The sequence below is a fragment of the Peromyscus leucopus genome, chromosome 4 (assembly GCF_004664715.2).
Source record: "Peromyscus leucopus breed LL Stock chromosome 4, UCI_PerLeu_2.1, whole genome shotgun sequence".
Classification (NCBI taxonomy): Eukaryota; Metazoa; Chordata; class Mammalia; order Rodentia; family Cricetidae; genus Peromyscus; species Peromyscus leucopus.
Window position 1 is genome coordinate 85,007,999 of NC_051066.1, and position 17,605 is coordinate 85,025,603.

At 38.2% G+C, this 17,605-nt stretch overlaps 1 protein-coding gene across 2 annotated transcripts in view; it reads right to left on the minus strand.

The window, feature by feature from the left end:
* The window catches only part of Bbox1 (gamma-butyrobetaine hydroxylase 1), a 50,647-nt gene extending 33,275 nt beyond the window's left edge, over positions 1-17,372 (minus strand). Inside the window, exons 1-3 of one of the 2 annotated variants that reach the window (XM_028882383.2) lie at positions 16,849-17,372; positions 7,920-8,173; positions 6,633-6,747 (exon numbers count right to left, since the gene is read on the minus strand). In XM_028882383.2, the coding sequence (XP_028738216.1) occupies positions 6,633-6,747; positions 7,920-8,138 (334 nt within the window). In that variant the 5' untranslated portion in view covers positions 8,139-8,173; positions 16,849-17,372. Of the gene's footprint in view, positions 1-6,632; positions 6,748-7,919; positions 8,177-16,848 lie in introns of both variants that reach the window. The other variant, XM_028882384.2, reaches the window with a different exon arrangement.
* Between the last annotated feature and the right edge of the window lie 233 nt (positions 17,373-17,605).

Consider the following 17,605-nt stretch of genomic DNA (forward strand, 5'->3'; position numbering starts at 1 on the left):
ATAGGTATTATGATTGAGTTCCTTGCTTGGAAATTTGGGTAGATAGGTAAAGAAACAAACACAAATATGTACTAGTAAAATGATTGTGTCAAGTGCCCGTGAAGCTTGCAACAGTGATAAACAGCTGCTGGGAGTGGAGAGGGAACTTGTTCAGACACATCACCTTATCTCTGCCACTCCCACTAGATGGCAAGAACCTCACAAACAATGGAGACCACACTATTTGTTTTTATGTCCCCACTAATAATGAGTTTTTCTCCTGTTTCCCCCAGTGGACATGCTAGGGAGAGTACAAAGTAGGTCTTACAGAGCAAATTGTGCTCTGCACCTTAAATCTTTCCTTACTTTACTTTGACTCATACATAATTATTCTATTTTAAAGATTTATTTTTTTATGTGCGCAGATGTTTTATCTCTGTGTAAGTGTACCATGTGTGTGCAGTGCCTGCAGAGGCCAATTGAAGGCATCAGATCCTTTAGAACTGGAGTTACAGATGGTTGTGAACTACCATGCTGGTTATGAGAATTGAACCCTGGTTCTCTGGAAGAGCAGCCAGACCTTTCAAGCACTGAGCTATCTCTCCAGCCCAACTCTAAAAGTCTAGAGTGGATTGTATGTGAATATATAAATGAGGCTCTAAACAAGTTTGAGCTTCTGAGAAGAGAAACACATTTTCATTTTCATGACACTGGAATATCTTAGACCCATAGGCCTTTGCCGAGAATGGTTACCACGCTGGAGAATGCAACACAGAAAGAGTGAGGTGGCTTGTGTAAGATGTTTAATGGCGAAACAAGCACTTAGAATTCCAGGGACTCTTCTAAGCACTAGACATTGATTAATTCAGGAAGCCCTTACAACAACTCTATAATGTATGCACTGAGTTGTACGTTTAGAATCACAGAGAATACAGAAGTCCTAGAGATATCATAAAGATGACTAACTCCCTTTCTCCCCAACTGCTTCATAGATTGTGAGACCCCCATCCACAGACTTCTCTGTTTTCCTCTGAATGTTGTGTTTCAGCATGTGAAAGTCCCCTGAATTCCTCAGTGGAACATAACAGTAACTGGTCTGATTCATGCCTCCTTGGTGAGCTCACTGATATATTTTTACTAATAAGCTCATATCTCTTTTGGCAGCTTTAACTTCATTACCTCATATTTGCTCTCCCATTAACCAGAAAGATAGGAATTGAATGTTATCTGAGTATTCTCCCTCTATTACTCACATGCTTTATTTCTGAAGCTGGTTTACTGCAAAATTCACAAGTTCTCCTATAAATGAAAATGCAGGTCCCACCTGCCAGGAAACTTGTGTCAAAGCTAATAACTTGAGATTTGAATGGTCATTTTGGGTTCAATGCTTTTCCATCAGCATGGGCTTTGAGAAACAAGAAACTCTATGTTCAGCCTCTATCGAGATAACATAGCATGAAGATAACCTATCAAGCTATGAAAATAGAATGAGACAATGTTAGTGAAGAACACAGTGGCTCCACTGCCTGATTGCTCTGCCTTCGAGCTGCAGTACTGAATATGTCTAGATGAAAACAGACCGAGTGACTGCTCTCCCTCTATGGCCATGAATCTATAGTGAAAAAATACACAGACTCTTCTAGCTATTTCTCACATTTTCTAGTCTCAAGTTTTCACAGTCCTCCTCTATTTTAGTCTCAGATGATTTTCCTCATCTTAGTGTAAAAAATACAAGAACTCAGAAAAGGAATTCATCTACTCTCATTGTCACACTTACCAATTAGCTTGTGTCTGTTTGCTTCTCATTCTTTGAGGAACTGCAGATAAGTGTACACTTTTGGGGGGTCTCTTTCACGACAAAAATGTAAATGCCTAAGGGCTAAAGCCTTTTCCTGTTTTTTTTTTCTCCTATTATATTTTCAACCCCAATATATGGCACCCGTTATTCAATAGTACCCATCAGGATGATGAATGTATAAATTCCCAATGTGTGGTAGATATTTACTCAGCTAAATAAGTGACTGAAATGATTATTTTTTTTAGATTAAAATCTAGTGGAGCAGATAATGACCATTTAATGCAACATATGTAGTGTCAGATGGGTGCACACACACAGATCACTGTGAGCACAGAACGAGGAGGGGTACTCATTAGTGCAGATGCTCTCTAGTCAACTCTTGGCTCTGTTACTCTTTGAACTAGTTTTAAGTTTTTATTAGCCTCATTTATTGCTGGGATTAAATAGGTCAACACTTAATCTCACTGATTCGTACAGTAAATGATTAAACAAGTGAAGATGAAAGAGAGGCCTGGGTTGGGGGAAAAGGTTCAGGAAGAAGGACATTTGGTGGCAGTAGATTCTACGTAGGGTTGATAGTAGAGCAGGTAAGATGTGGTGATGATGGATTATTTTGATGACAGAGCAAATACAATAAGCTTAGTAGGTAGATAAAAACAGTCATAGATGGTACAAATGCCTATATTTCATCACAGACTCCCACAAAGGTTAAGAATGGATTTGAACTCTTATCACATGAGTTAGACAACTGTGCTATGAGCATTTCCTGCTAATTAAAAAGAAAATCTCACATCTGTGAGTCTTGCTTTTGGCTAAAGTTTCATAAAAGCATTCTCTGCACCAAACCAACTATATTTCTGGTACTATAAGAAAATTAATTAAATGCCCAGTTCTCCTTGAGAAAAGCAGCTCTATACAGTTCTCTTGCTATGTGAAAGGCAAATTGATTTGAGAGGGATCTCACAGTTACCTGTGAGTTTTCACTTCTTGAGACATGTGCTTTTCAAACAAAGAGGGGATTCTAGTTATGGATTGAGAACTTACAATCTGATGAAAGTGCATGGCAAAGAAAGGTTCAGCTATAAAAAGGGAATATGTAGTTGAGAGTAAATGACTTTTGGTTTGCAATGTTCTCTGTTTTTGTTGCTGAAAAAATGAAATAGACTAGCTCAATGGAGAGATTTTAAGTTCTCTCTTTTAAAAATCTCAGTTTTCAATAACAAATGTCATTAAATTCAGAGAGTAATATGAAATATATTTAGCAACAAAGAGATAGGAAAAACAAGGATTCATTCACTTTGAAACTGTGGTGGTTTGGAAAAAAAATGGCCCCCAAAGGGAATGGCACTATTAGGAGGTGTGGCCTTATTGGAGTAGGTGTGGTCTTGTTGGAGGAAGTGTGTCATTGTGGAGGTGGGCTTTGAGGTCTAATATATGCTCAAGCCATGCCCAGTGAGACAGTCTACTTCCTGTGCCAGCATATTAACATTTAGCAGCTCCTTCTTTGGTACCATGTTTGCCTGTATGCCACCATGCTCCCCACCATGATGATAATGGACTAAAGCTCTGAAACTATAAGTAGTTAGGTCAATTAAATGTTTCCCTTTATAAGAGTTACTGTGGTCATGGTATCTCTTCACAGAAATAGAAACCCTAAGACAGAAACTAATAATAAAAATGAGAAATACATAGGTTCCTATATATGTTTGTATTATGTAGCATTTCTTTTTTCAATTTTACCTCTGTCAGTTAAGTCTTGAGAAGTTTACAGCTCACAAAATAAAAAAGAATGAATAATTATGGCAAATTTTATGTGGAAGTTAAAATATGATTACCTAAAAACTTTGTATTTTATTAAATTAAAGAAAATTTAAATGTATTTTTTTTTGTGTGTATAGAGTCTATATGTCATGTGTGTACCACAGTGCTCTGTGGACAGGCTATAATAAAAGAAAATTGAAGAGTAGGAGATGTCCATGGACTTGGAGGCACTTATGATAATATATTACTTTAATCAAAAGCAGGCAGACAAACTCAAAAGTAAACAATGAAAAGGAAAACCTTGCAGCAATCATCTGAAACCTGTAAAGGTCTTGAACTCATTTGTCTGGTTTGTCAATTGAGAATCAGCTTAGAGATGAATGGAATGGTATACTTGAACCCTATGTTGGAAAAAACTCATCGTTGCCTCTAGCCTATGGACCAAGCAGTATATGCAAACTATTTTTTACTTTGGCCCTTGACATCTCCTCTGTTGCTTAGCAATTTCAATGTCTAGCTCATTGTACTTTCCTGAATTCATCCTTCTGTTTTCTACTTCTGTGGTTTTCTGCATGTCCTTTTCTCTGTGGAATTTTCTTCTTTCTGTCTGTGCCTACAAACTCTTCCCCAAAATTCAGTGTGAATAGCAACTTCTCATTTCTACATATCCTTTGCTTTATGTCATCATTAACCTTTAGCACATGGTCTTAATGTACTTAACGTGTTACATGTCCAGGCTTCCTTCTTTTTCACCTTGGCATTTCCTTACACCTTGGTATTCCCTGCACAAAATAGATACCAAATCTTTGTGCAGCTAAATGGTTGTCCACAAGGGAAAGGTTGTTCTCCACATCTTCCTTTCAGTTTAGAGGGACAGTCTGGTCCTGTCCACAGCTGACTGTCATTTATCCTTTCATTTTGTGTTTGGCAACCTGTGCCAAGAGGAAGAAAGTGGTGTGCATCTGGACTCCAGATTTTCTAAGCACCATAGCTCTCATCCCAAGGGAGAACAGAGGAGGAACATTGCAATTGAGTCTAAAGCAAAGCGCTTTCACAAGTTGAAACTCACGTTGTTTACATGCTTTGGAGTACTAATGTTTGAAAACACACATTGGAGCAGGATATCAAGTTCTACAGGCAAAAAGCCATCCAACCAGGGCCCTAAAAATGGCCCATCTATTTCTTCTTTTACCCATAACTGCACAGCTTGAGAATATATTTTAAAGATGAATCTTACTTTAAAGCATTAAAATATTTTCCAGTGTCTACCTAGCAGCCAGTTTTTCTTATGTTATTCATGTTCGCAAGCTGTCATTGTGACCGGCTTTTTCCACTACTTAATGGAGGGTACTATCATTTCCATTTTGCTACTGCCTGATAATACTGAGCAATGTAAGCTATAAAAACTTCACTTGTCAGGAAATATTAATGGAAGAGGTGTGGCCATTCCTCTTCCAGCATTTAAAAGCTTAAGCTGTGGTAATAAAAAATGTTGACTTTTACTTCCTGAAATGACACAGAGAAGAACTTGATGGCAATGAAAGCAAAATCCAAATGGATTACAAAACTAGGGCAGAGTTAAAGAAAAAGAAGAATACCAGAAAACACATTTAAGACATTGCTATTTACCCAGACCATGGCTGTGAAATTATGTTGTTGGAGACCGCCAAGAATCCAGAAACACACTCTTTGAAAAAAAGAAGCAAGTATAGTTTCCTCTGTATACTCATCTACATCCAACCACCCAACAGAGCTAGATAAAGGGGATTGGATCCTTGGTTCAAACATAACAGTGGAACAAATCCTTATTAGCTGTCACAGTGGTGAAACCAAGCTCTTAGAGGAGTTTAATTCCTGACAAGACTGGTTGGTTTGTGCTTGAAGAGAAGAGGAAACTACAGTACCTTGTTAGTGAAAGCTGCCTGACAAGTTGCTTGTTAAGTAACATCTCCACTTCCAGTGAACTTTTGTAAGACTAGTTTAAAAATCCCACACAATATCACATGCGAGGTTTGAAAGGGTAAAGAAGAACCGCCTTTAGTAAAGACTTAGAGTTCCCCAAAGAGGTGTCACAGAATTCACCCAGGTGGTCATTTACTGAAAGGGATGGTAGTCTGATAAATGTTGACAGTGAAAAAGAAGATTCAGGGAAATGTGCTGGGCTAGTGTGCCTGTGGAAGTCAGGGTTCCAACAGACAGGCAAAACTCATGTATATTACAGTTTGCCTTTGACCTACACAATCATATGTAATGATCTATAGAACAATATAAAAGAAATCAGAGACTTTCCCACCTCCCACAACATTTCCACTTGGCCTGTATTATTGTGAATTTCTTAGAAGTTTTATTTTAAAGTATCCATTTGTTTTCAGCATTTATTTTACCTATTATCTGTGAGATAACACCCCCAACCCTTTGCTACAGAATCTATCTTTTGGTTATCTCTAAACGTACTTTTGCTCAGAGATCCTCTGAGACTTGTATAAATGCTCTCCAGAGAAACAGGCATGCACACACAGTCATAGGCAAGCTCAGTTCTGGTCTCATTGTTTCCCAGTTTTACTCACATTGTCTCATGATGAATACCAGGGTAGGAATTTGTGCTTTGTTATTTTTTTGCTGTTCTGACTTTATACATTGTTAAGAATGACACGCTATCTCTGATTTACTCTGCTCCTTTGCAAAGGCATAGAGGGAGCGTCTTGGATCCCCAGTCATCTGAAGTAAAGTAACTTCAGATGAGAAGGGCTCAAGCCCATTGTCCTTTCTCCTGCTAATGCTTTAGAATGTTTCTGTTCTCTTTTTCAGTTTAGCCCAAATGACCTGTGTTACTAAGACACTGAACATTCCTCATAAACTACAATATTGTTTTAACGAAGATACAAGGGCTTGAATTTTCTCCTGAGCAAATCCTTAGGAAGTGAGAAAGAGATATAAATACTGATTACATTGATTTGATTATTTTGTAGTATATGTATGTATAAGATCATTAAACAGTGTCCTGTAAATACACCCAGTTCAAATAATACTATTTCTCTTCAAGTAATTCCTACTATAAGATTTTAGTATAGACTGAAGATGATGGCAATGTTACCTGGTAAGAACAATTCTTCTTGGAGTCTTGCTCTGGCCTGTTGGGAAAAACATCTTTTCTTCAGCCAGTTCGCTTCAAATTCACTGTAATGCTCATTGGGCCATGTGATATAAACCTTATAACACAGAAAGCAATTATCATCTATTTGTGCATTGCACAGCTATACACTTCTGCCTTCTGAAGTTGCTTTTCTTTGGAATGTTATTTAAAATGATCAGGGAATTCAATTAAACATTACTCTCCCTTTCCCCAACAAGTTGAAGATCTACTTCTGGTGCCTAAGGATGATGAGACAATGTGTAAGAAATAGAATTCTGCTAACCTGACATTTCTGCTTTACATACTCTAAATATGTGATCCTCAAACTTCCTAGGAGAGGGCATGACTACTAAGAGTGAGAATTGGGAATAGAGAACTTAAGCTGAGAGGAGGACAGACTAATGGGGAAAGGATGGGTTTTCTGATCACATTTGTTCTTTGGTGAGAATTTGGAAACAAGGAAGAAAGAAAGATGGTGAATGCCACATCTGGTTGACTTTGAGAGTGACGCTCTTAGGACATCACTTCTTACACACCTACTCACTAGTTTGGATAAATAATACCAATCAGTGTGATTTCTATGTGAGTGCACTATGCTGGACAGTATGATAAACATTTCCATCCAGATTAGCTCATTGAATTCTGACATTGATGTGAACAAATTCTGTACTTTTCTAGTTTGATGGAAGAGTAAATGTGAGTACCAGATGCACTATTTTTGTGATATAAATTGAATGATTGTATTTCAAGGCTGCTACACACTGAAAGTAAACAAGGCAATTTGCATGCTTTATTAAAGTTGTAGTAGTAAAAGGTAAAAAAAAATTATACAATTTGAAGGGAAACCATAATATATCAGCAGGCTGTACTTACATATTTATATGTGCACATATATATGTAACAATATTAAAGAGAAATAGGCCACCAGTTTGAGAGAGAGAGAGGGAGGGGGATATGGGAGGGGTTGGAGGAAGGAAAGGGAAAGGCACAGGTGATGTAATTAAATTTCAGTTAAAATAAACAATATACACATTAAAGAGAAAAAGTAAAGGAAAGCATTGTAGTTATGATAGCAACAGCCCATTCTTCCACTAAGTATGCCTACTCTGTACCAAGTGCTCCACAAACATGTCCATGGAGATGGCTTGTTCTATATATGATAAGTTAAAAAAGATTGATTTACATTATTATAAACTAACTCCTTGATTTAACTCAAAAGAGAAGGTAAAGTTCACTAGAGATAATTACCTTTTTCCGGTCAAATGTCAAGTCTTTGATTCTAATGTTCACATCGAGAGCTTCCAGGAGAAGTTTCCGAGCTTTTGCAGAATGCAGGTAGCATTCAGAACACTGGCAGTTGTCTCTCAGCCATACTGCTGGGTAGAGGGACTCTGCCCCATCATGCCAGAAGATCTGCATCAGATGAGCCCCATCCACTGCTTCCGCCTTTAGGATGGCACAGTGCATGTTTCTGGTCTTTGAAGGTAAATCCTACCAGCTCCCTGCTATGACAAGTCAATGTTAAAAGTAATAGGCAGGCAGATTGGACCTCAACCTGACCTCTACAATAATACAAGCGAACTCTGGCCTCTGCTATCTGCTCAGCAGTGTAAGCCTGCTGTTTGACCAATGCTGGGACCTTTGTTCTGATTAGAGTATTTCACATGTTGTAAACAGAAACAGAGTGACTAGCTTGAAGATAAAAATGCCACACCAGAATCCAATGGAAAGAATTCCCTGTTCTTTTAGGAGAAATTTTAGATGATAAAGTGAGAACCAATGATACCCCCATTTATACAACTGTGTTTTCAGAAGAATTGCTTGGCAAATGGAAAATGTAATGTTTGCCTCCTTGTTTTGGTTTTTCAGTGCTGAAGATTTAGCCCAGGGCTTTACACTGGCCAGATAGGTACTCTACTGTTGAGCTTCAGCACCAGCTCACATGGCTGCTGTTTTAACTGATGACAGCTCCACCTGGCTTTTGAAACACAACATGCTTCCATGATTCTCAATGACTACCAAGAGACTAGTATTGCAATTAATTTGCTTAAAGGTTAGCGTGACTCAGAATATGGTGATATTTCTGTTCTTTTTTTTTTTTTATTTTTTGGTTTTTCGAGACAGGGTTTCTCTGTGTTGTTTTGGTGCCTGTTCTGGATCTTGCTCTGTAGACCAGGCTGGCCTTAAACTCACAGAGATCTGCCTGCCTCTGCCTCCCGAGTGCTGGGATTAAAGGCGTGTACCACCACCACCCAGCTCTATTATTTTCTTTTTACTTGTACAGTATATTTTCTCACTGGAATATCAAAATACCAAAGTCCTTCTAAAAGCTTATTGGGTTTGTTTTCTGACATTATCTTCCTGTGCTCATTTGGAATGTCTTACTTTACCCTGAGAGTTTATGGGGTAGTTTTACATATCTACATTTTTCCTGGGAATGTATGACTTCTTTTTTATTACAAAATCCACCAAATTTATAGCAATGCAATAATTTCAGGAAAAGAAATAAAGTGAAAGAAAGGAGCCGTGCTACTTGTCCTGTGCAACTCAGTGTCAATCCTTATTTCACTAGTAAGGATATACCTGACCTCCAGAAATGATACAGTGTTAGAGACTTAACTTTCTGCATATGTTTTTCTGAGATTCTCCAGATGTGTACAAAGAGTAGAACTTAGTTACAAACTTTACATGAAAGAACCAGGGTGTTTTCAGTGTTTTCATGGGACAGTTGACACCTTTAGCTATCCTAACAGAAGGTGACAGGGCAGCAGAGATGACACTGTTACCTTGTGATGATGACATGATCAAGACCCCCGTCACACAGTGCAGTGTCTGCCCATACAACCTCTTCAGTGTATCGGGAACCAAAACAGCACCAGGGACTTAGCAAGCAAGGCAAAGGCACTTACTGAGTTTCTTGAAATTATAGGAACATTTTGTAGTGTATTAAAATAAATTTACAGTCTTTTCATGGTTTTTAAGTAATAAACTTTTAGGTGATTGTGTTGTATGTTGTTTCACAAATCAAATAGCTTTAATGATTTCTTCTGATTATAGAGCTGAGTCAATGCAGGAAAGTTTGCTTTCTCTATTTAATTCACGTACACTGGGTTTACCTAGTCACTAAACAGGAGAGAGACAACTCATTGGGCCTCAAGTGCATATTCTTGCTTGGGAACACATGCCCAAGCATTTCTTAAATGCTAACAACAGAAGAGCATTACTATGCAAACTATTCATTACAATTATAATTTAGTTTAAACTTGGAAAGTTAGCATGTGAGTTTGAAGAGAGCTGTATCAAGTCTGGAACCAGCTCCTCTGTGGAATAGATAGCATACAGTGTTCCAGATGGGAGGTGGTGAATGCTGCAGGGATTCCCACAGCACAGTTTCAAAGAAGAGTGGTGATTCCAGTCAACAACTCTGAGATAGCACAATTAGACATTTTAGCAACATATAACACAAAGACGAGAGAGAGAGAGAGAGAGAGAGAGAGAGAGAGAGAGAGAGAGAGAGAGAGAGGAGGGGGAGGGGGAGGGGGAAGGAGAGGGAGAGGGAGAGGGAGAAAGCCTAAAGAGATGGCTCAATGGTTAAGAGTGCATACTGCTTTTGCAGAGGATCTTGGTTCAGTTCCTGGTACCCAAATCAGGTCGTTCATAACAACCTGTAATTCCAGCTCCAGGGAACACAACAGCTCTGGTTTTCTCGGTAACTTGCACATACCCACTCACAGACATACACACATACACATAATTAAAATTAAACTTTTATAAAAGAGGGAAATGACACAATTTTTTTTTTAAATCTCTGTCAGGAGTCACCAAATAGTTTCTACAATAAGGCTGAAAGGCTGTTAGGTTTGTAGGGCACATATATTTTCTCTTTTCTATTCTTAATTTTTAAACTCCATTCAAAACATAACAGCTATTCTTAGCTCAGGACATGCATAAAAGTGGCCTGCAGGATATTTCTGGCCAAGAGCAGTAGTGTAGCTGTCCTTTTTAAATTTATTCTTTCTTTCAGTGCAGTGGTATGCTGTGATGGATTCAGTGCAGTGGTATGCTGTGAGGCTTTCAGTGCAGTGGTATACTGTGAGGCTTTGATGCAGAAGGAAGTGCTCTTTTATTTCCTTGGGTATGGAGCAAAAGTTAGTGCTCACATATAATAATATCTTCTTTGTACACATGAATTAGAAGATACGAAGACAACCATGAAGTTCTATGCCACAAGGGCAACTGAGAGGATGACAAAGTAAACAAAATAAATCTGGTGTCAAATGGTCTCAATATTTGTTAGAGAACATCATTTAATTTACTCTATGAGGATCTGTGACTGATATTGCTTTATATACCTCAATTCTAGCTTATTTTGCTTCCTCACTAATATAATACTGATTTTTCAGTATAAACTTGGGACATAGTTACTACACTTCCAGCTTTCTCTATAGCTGAGATTAGTGTGTGTTATGTGAGTCTAGCCAGTGAAATATTTTGGCTGTTTCCACATAGGGAATATCTGTTAAAAAGAGATAGTAAGATTTCAGGATAGGGGCTAGAGAAATGGCTTAGAGGTTAAGAGCACCGACTACTCTTCCAGAGGTCCTGAGTTCAATTCCCAGCAACCACATGGTGGCTCACAACCATCTGTAATAAGGTCTGGTGCCCTCTTCTGGTCGTACATGCTGTATACATAATAAATAAATAAATCTTTAAAAAAAAAGATTTCAGGATACAAAATAAGCATATGAATATTCATAATGTAAGAGCACAGTCTTACTTACAATACCATCAATGAAAAGACTTGGGATTAATTTAACCAAGGAGATGAAATCTATACATTGAACTGTAAGACAACTGTGAAATTATTTGAAGGTAATTGTAGCTAGTGGAAAGAAATAGCATGTACTCATGAGTTGGAAGAATCAATATTGTTAAAATGCCCATAGTACCAAAATGATTTACAGATTCAGTGAAATGTATGTAATAATACCAATAGCATGATTCAGAGCAATAGAAAAGTCACTCTTTGACATTTGTATGACAGTACAACAGTTTCTAAATAGTCAAAGCAAGCAACCAGGAAAGAGACACAAAACTAGAGGTGTCATGCCACATGATTTCAGAATACATTTTTAAAAAGATATATTTATTTATTATGTATACAGCATGTTTGCCTGCAGGCCAGAAGAGGGCACCAGATCTCATTACAGATGGTTGTGAGCCACCGTGTGGTTGCTGGGAATTGAACTCAGGACCTCTGGAAGAGCATTCAGTGCTCTTAACCTCTGAGCCATCTCTCCAGCCCTCAGAATACATTGTAAAGTTATTGTGGCAAAGTAAAACAGCACTGATATGAAAACTGAAAAACTAGTGAGACCAGAAGTAAACCCATATGTCTAATGTCAATATAGTTTTGTAAAATTTCTAAGACACTCAGTGAAGAACTGATGGCCTCTTCAATAATCTTGGGAGTGCTGCTTGTCCATATTTGGAAGACTGAAACTGGACTCTTCTTCCAGAACACAGATAAAAGTAATTTTATATAACTTAGACTGAGACTAAGATTCAAAACTGTAAAGCTACTAGAATGGCATAAAATATTTGCAAATGATACCTCAGACAAGGGTCTACCAACCAAAAAGTTTAAGAAGGCACACAATACAGCAGGAACAAATCAGTTTCCTTTAATAAGAGGACATGCATAGACATTTCTCAAAAGAAGACACAAACATGGCCAGTATGTATGTGAAAAAATGGGCAATTATGTTCAGAGACTACAAACCCAAACCACCATGAGAAATCTCTTGTCCTTATTACAGTCAACATGATAGAACGACGTTAAGCGTTGGCAAAGATAAGAGAATGAAGAACACTGAGGGGATATAAATCAGTACAGCTATTAAGCAAAATCATGTAGAATCTGCTTTTCAAAACAAAACAAAACAAGAATTGAACTTCCTGTGATTCAGCTTTCCACTGCTAGGTATACGTCTAGATAGTGTCCTCTGCTTTTGATTGCTGTGAAAAAGATCATGACCAAATGCAGCTTGAAGAGGAAAGGGTTTATTGCATCTTACAGTCCATTGTGAAGGTATGTCAGGGCAAGAACTCAAGGCAGAAACTGAAACACAGCAATGGAGGAATGCTTCTCACTGGTTTGTTCTCCATGGCTTGTTCTGCTTACTTAAAAATAATCTATCTCAAAACAACGGGCCTAGATAGGCTGAATCCTCCCACATCAATCAGTAATCAAGAAAATCCTCCACTGACTCGCCCATAGGCATCTTCTCAGTTGAAGTTCCATCTTCCCAGGTGACTCTAGCTCATGTTAAGTTGGCAAACAGCTAGCCAGCAGATTGTATGTATCACAATGTCAAAAATTTGGACACTCTTGCATGATAGTAGAATCTACCTTTAGAATAAATTTTTTTTCTTGTTCTATCAACTAGGTTTCATGTGTGTTGGCATGTGTTCTAAACTTAGCTCATCTCTATTACATGTTCATTTATATACTCACTTAAAAAGATTTATTTTTTATTTATGTGTATTGCTGATGGTCATGGAGGTCAGAAAGGGGCATTATATCCCTCAGAGCTGGAGCTACAGGTATTTGTGAGTTGTCTGATGTCAGGGTCCTGGGATGTATTTCCTGTCCTCAGGTGGAGCAGTAAGCTCTCTTATGTGCCAAGCTATGTCTGGAGCTCCTTTTTAAGAGTCCCTGGTTGAAATGATAGTTATTTCATTTGGCATTTGAAACATTGTTACTTAATGGATGTTCATGTAAGACAGATTTTTCCATCATGATGAACACGGTTTCCGTACTTAAAGATGGCGTTATGCCCCGATGTCAACTTCTTCAAAAACTGAGAAAATGCCCTGGTGGAGTGATCACAACTGCAGACATCTGTGCCAACATGTAGTGATTTCATTTCAGCCCATTCTTAAAACTTCATCTATCTCTTTTAATTTTTTTCCTTTTCCTCTATTTAGAGCATTTGGGCTAAAGAGGTAAAACTGTGTTTCCAGTCATTAAAGAAACCTGAGCTTTGCCTGGAACCCATCTGGTTAAATAATACATAACATGGGGAGAGAAGAGCCCTAGACATCAGTATTGTGCAGAATGGAGAATACTTGGGGGAGTGCATGGGAGAATCACTAGGACTTAGGTTTTCCTAAAATAAAACAATTTGGACATCTATACAAGAACTTTGTAGGACATTTCTACAATTCGTAGTCTCCTTCTTAGCTTCACAATGAATATAAATGATAATTCAAACAAAAACATGTTGAGATGGGCAACTCACTCCCTATTTTAACTTTTCTTGGCTAATTTTGAGTATTTACTGGGGTAAATATGAAAAATTGAAAAGAAAAAGGCCATTAAGGATCATAAATATTTAAAAGAAAACTTCCTGAAAAGCCACAGGCTTGCTACGCACAGGATTTGTTGACCTCTGTTTCTAACTCACCCAACTTCCAATTGAACTTAGAAAAGCATCGTGGGAATTTGTAGTGACACATTATTATGTTTCTAAGAAGAAAAGGAAAACAGTAGACATTCTACTTGTAAAATGAAAATATTTATTTTATGCTTATTATTATTTTGGTTTTTGAGAAAGTATTATTAGCTTTAGAAGCATTATATTGGGTGTGGTGGGAAAGAACAGTCCTGCCTGGCCTGTAAAACAGCCCTTGAGTCCTGGCAGCTTCTTATCTGATGGAGGAGTTTGCTTTCCACTCTACAGTGTTACCATGTATATGTTCCCTTCTTAATCATCTGCTGAAGTTTGCCTCTCCACGGCTAGGGACTTTACCTGGGAACTCTTTTTGGTATAACTAAGTTGTTTTTGACATGATCCTCCTTTAGAAATAGGTGTGAGTTTTGTCATTTTTCTGTTTCTTAATTTTATGTGTAGAAATTTATCACCAATTTCTCTTACTCTCTTTGGAAACAAAGGACAAGAAAACAGCCATGAAGCTTAGTTTGTGTACTGGTCTTTAAAAAAAGCTAGTACTAGGACTCTTGGAGGCAGGAAGAAATCATCTATGATGTCCCTGCATTCAGTGCCCTGGTTAGATACAGAGCCAGGCAGGAAAATGGAGGCAAAGAGATCTTCTGCACCACACCCACTGTTAGTGGGCAAGACTACCTCAAACCTGTGTTCATTAGTCTGATGCATACTCACTAGGTAAAAAATGTCTATTGTGAAAAAACAGAATACAGAAATCAAATATCTAATTTGAGCAATTGTCTCTAAAGAGGATTGACAGTATGATACAGGGATGTGACAGTAACCATACATAAAGTTAGAACTGCAGGTTACTACTATAGACCACTAATCCCACAGAATATTTTAGTAGCATCAGATGAGAACACCATGAACACATCAACTGTCAATGTCTGTGAATTTCCATCTGCTCATTCTCAGGGTAGTTTTGACATACTATTTCATCATGGAAAATTAATGTTTGTATCATCTTCCAGGGAATAATTTCAGTTTATTAACACGATACTATTAAAGCAGCGACTCATTCTCAAGGTCTTTGCTTAGCCAACTTCAACATTTGACATTTTATTTTTGTTTTATATTTGTAGAAAAGAGTAGGAAAAAGTTTTTTTTGTTTTTTTTCCCTAAACTTTATATCACTAAAGACTTAAAAATATTATTCACTTGTAGCTCAATCTTTAAATCAGTTTGTATGTGGAAAAGTTACTGCTGGCTGGGTTGGGCTCATGGTGCCTAAATAATATTAAAGCTTAATAACATTGGAGTACATACTCTCTCTAACTCATGATATCTGTTACCTATATACTTTTAACTTAAGGGCTTTAAATTTGTCAAAACTTATTTTTAATTTTAACTTGCTTGAATAAAGTGGCTGAGGCACATGATCTTTGCTGACTGTATTCTCATACAAATAATGAATTCTATGGAACCATTAGAAAAAAACTACTTGGTGCTCTTGAAGAAGTTCACTGTTTTGCTTGCTATCTTGTTGAAAGTACCAGATTTCATTCAAAAACTTCCTTCATACTTGGTCAAAAGGAAATGTGATCTTCACCATAGTGGAGTTACCAACAAGTCAATGAGAACTGAAATTATGAATCCTCTTGTTTACTGATGTAATGAGAATACAAAAAATTCTAAATTCTTTGAACTGCATCACACATTGATTATGAAAAATCTTATGTTTTTAATTAAATCTATTCAAATTACATGCAATATTTTTTTTCTTGAGCTGCATTCAGGGAACAAAGTAAAACAGCAGGCTGGCCTTAATTGACCAGCATTTTAGAAAAGTGTGCTACTTTTGGCTCTTTTGGTTCAACAAAGGTCCAAGGAATAGTATGCATCGCCTTCCTTTTGGCTGGATTGTGGATTATTCAAAGAACATTTCAAAAAATTTCATTAGAGCTTTCCTTCCATCATAGGCAATCAGCTTTGTATACAGAGTTGTCTCTGTCCCCTCTACAGACATCCTAGATCAATTTGGGGATTGCAAAGTAATTTGACAATCAGACTAAGCCAAATATAATTGGAAAAGACTAGCTGCCAAGAAGCAATCAGATCCACTACATTCCAGAAATCGAGCCTATTCCAGATGCCTGATGGTTTATCCTACTGCAGCCCAGGATTGTGAATGACATGCTCCTGGAGTTTGATGTAGATGTTCCTTTCCCCCCCTGTTCACAGAGTTTAATCTAGGGGCTGGTCAATCATCAGAGTTGAGTCCAATCATCCCCGTTATCAAATATTCTGTGGGTACCAAAACACACAGAACATATCAAATAAAGGAAACCAGCTTCGGTCCTAGATATCCTTTGCAGCAGAAACCTTCTTGCTCCAGACACGTCTGCCTCGTTTCCACTGTGCTGATGTGCTTTCCTTGGAAGCCACTGTGCTCCTTGCTGCTCTGCTTTGACCCTGCCCCAGACACAGTTGAGGCTGGCAAAAGAGGAAGGCTAGCTTGATATGAAGGTGCAGTCACTTCCTTGATTGAACATTTAACAACAAAAACAACAGCAACACTAAAACAAAGAGCTTTCATCGTCCACAGAGGAAGCAGTTAGCAAGAGAAAGTACTCTAACAGGTTTCTGGAAACCATAAACTCCCACAGCTCAAGCAAAGCTTTGCCCCAGTTCCGAATCAACAGAGGAAGAGAAGCATTTCTCACCTGTCTTTTCTCCTGTGCCTGAGCCAGCTGCAGCAACAGGAACAAGCAGACAGGCGCTTTTACTTCGTTTCCACCTGTTCACAGTGACAGCTCTTCTATTGCAAAACTCACTTGGAGAAGAAGTCTATGCATTTAGCAGGGAGGAGCTGTCGGCTCTCACCTGAGCACAGGCGCAGTAGCGTCTACTTGGTCATTGAATATTCCAACAGAAATGTTTTTAAGAGAGATCTTTGTATAGGTCTGCTCTGAAGGCTGGGATTGGACTTCCTTTGCTAGATATTCTCCTTTTGTCCAGTTTTGTCTGGAGTAAATAGTAGCAGCTAGAGAGCCTCGGGCTTGTCTGAAGATACTTGGTTGCCCAGTGATTTGACTCACAACACAGAGCCCTTAGGGCAACAAAAGGGAAAATCCAGGGTGGGCCATATGCCAGGGATCCAGAGCTTGGCTGACAAACTTTTTACTTTTGGGAGGGCCTAGTACACGGAGGATTTGTTGGACAGTTCCCAAGACCCAGTTCCTTACAATGTAGTCATTATGTTAAAACAGAATCTTTGAGTGGTAACTAAAATCTAGAAAGTGATCAGCAGTCCTCTGGTCTCCTCCTGCCAACGTCAGACTTCCCAAGAAGATATAGTTCACTCCAGCTTGCAACTTGTTGCATCTTGTCTCAAGGACTCAGTGCTGGGAGACTGATGTAAAAATAAACAAAAGCCTTAATCGAAGAGGGAAGTCATGCTGCCTAGCTCCCAGGTGACCT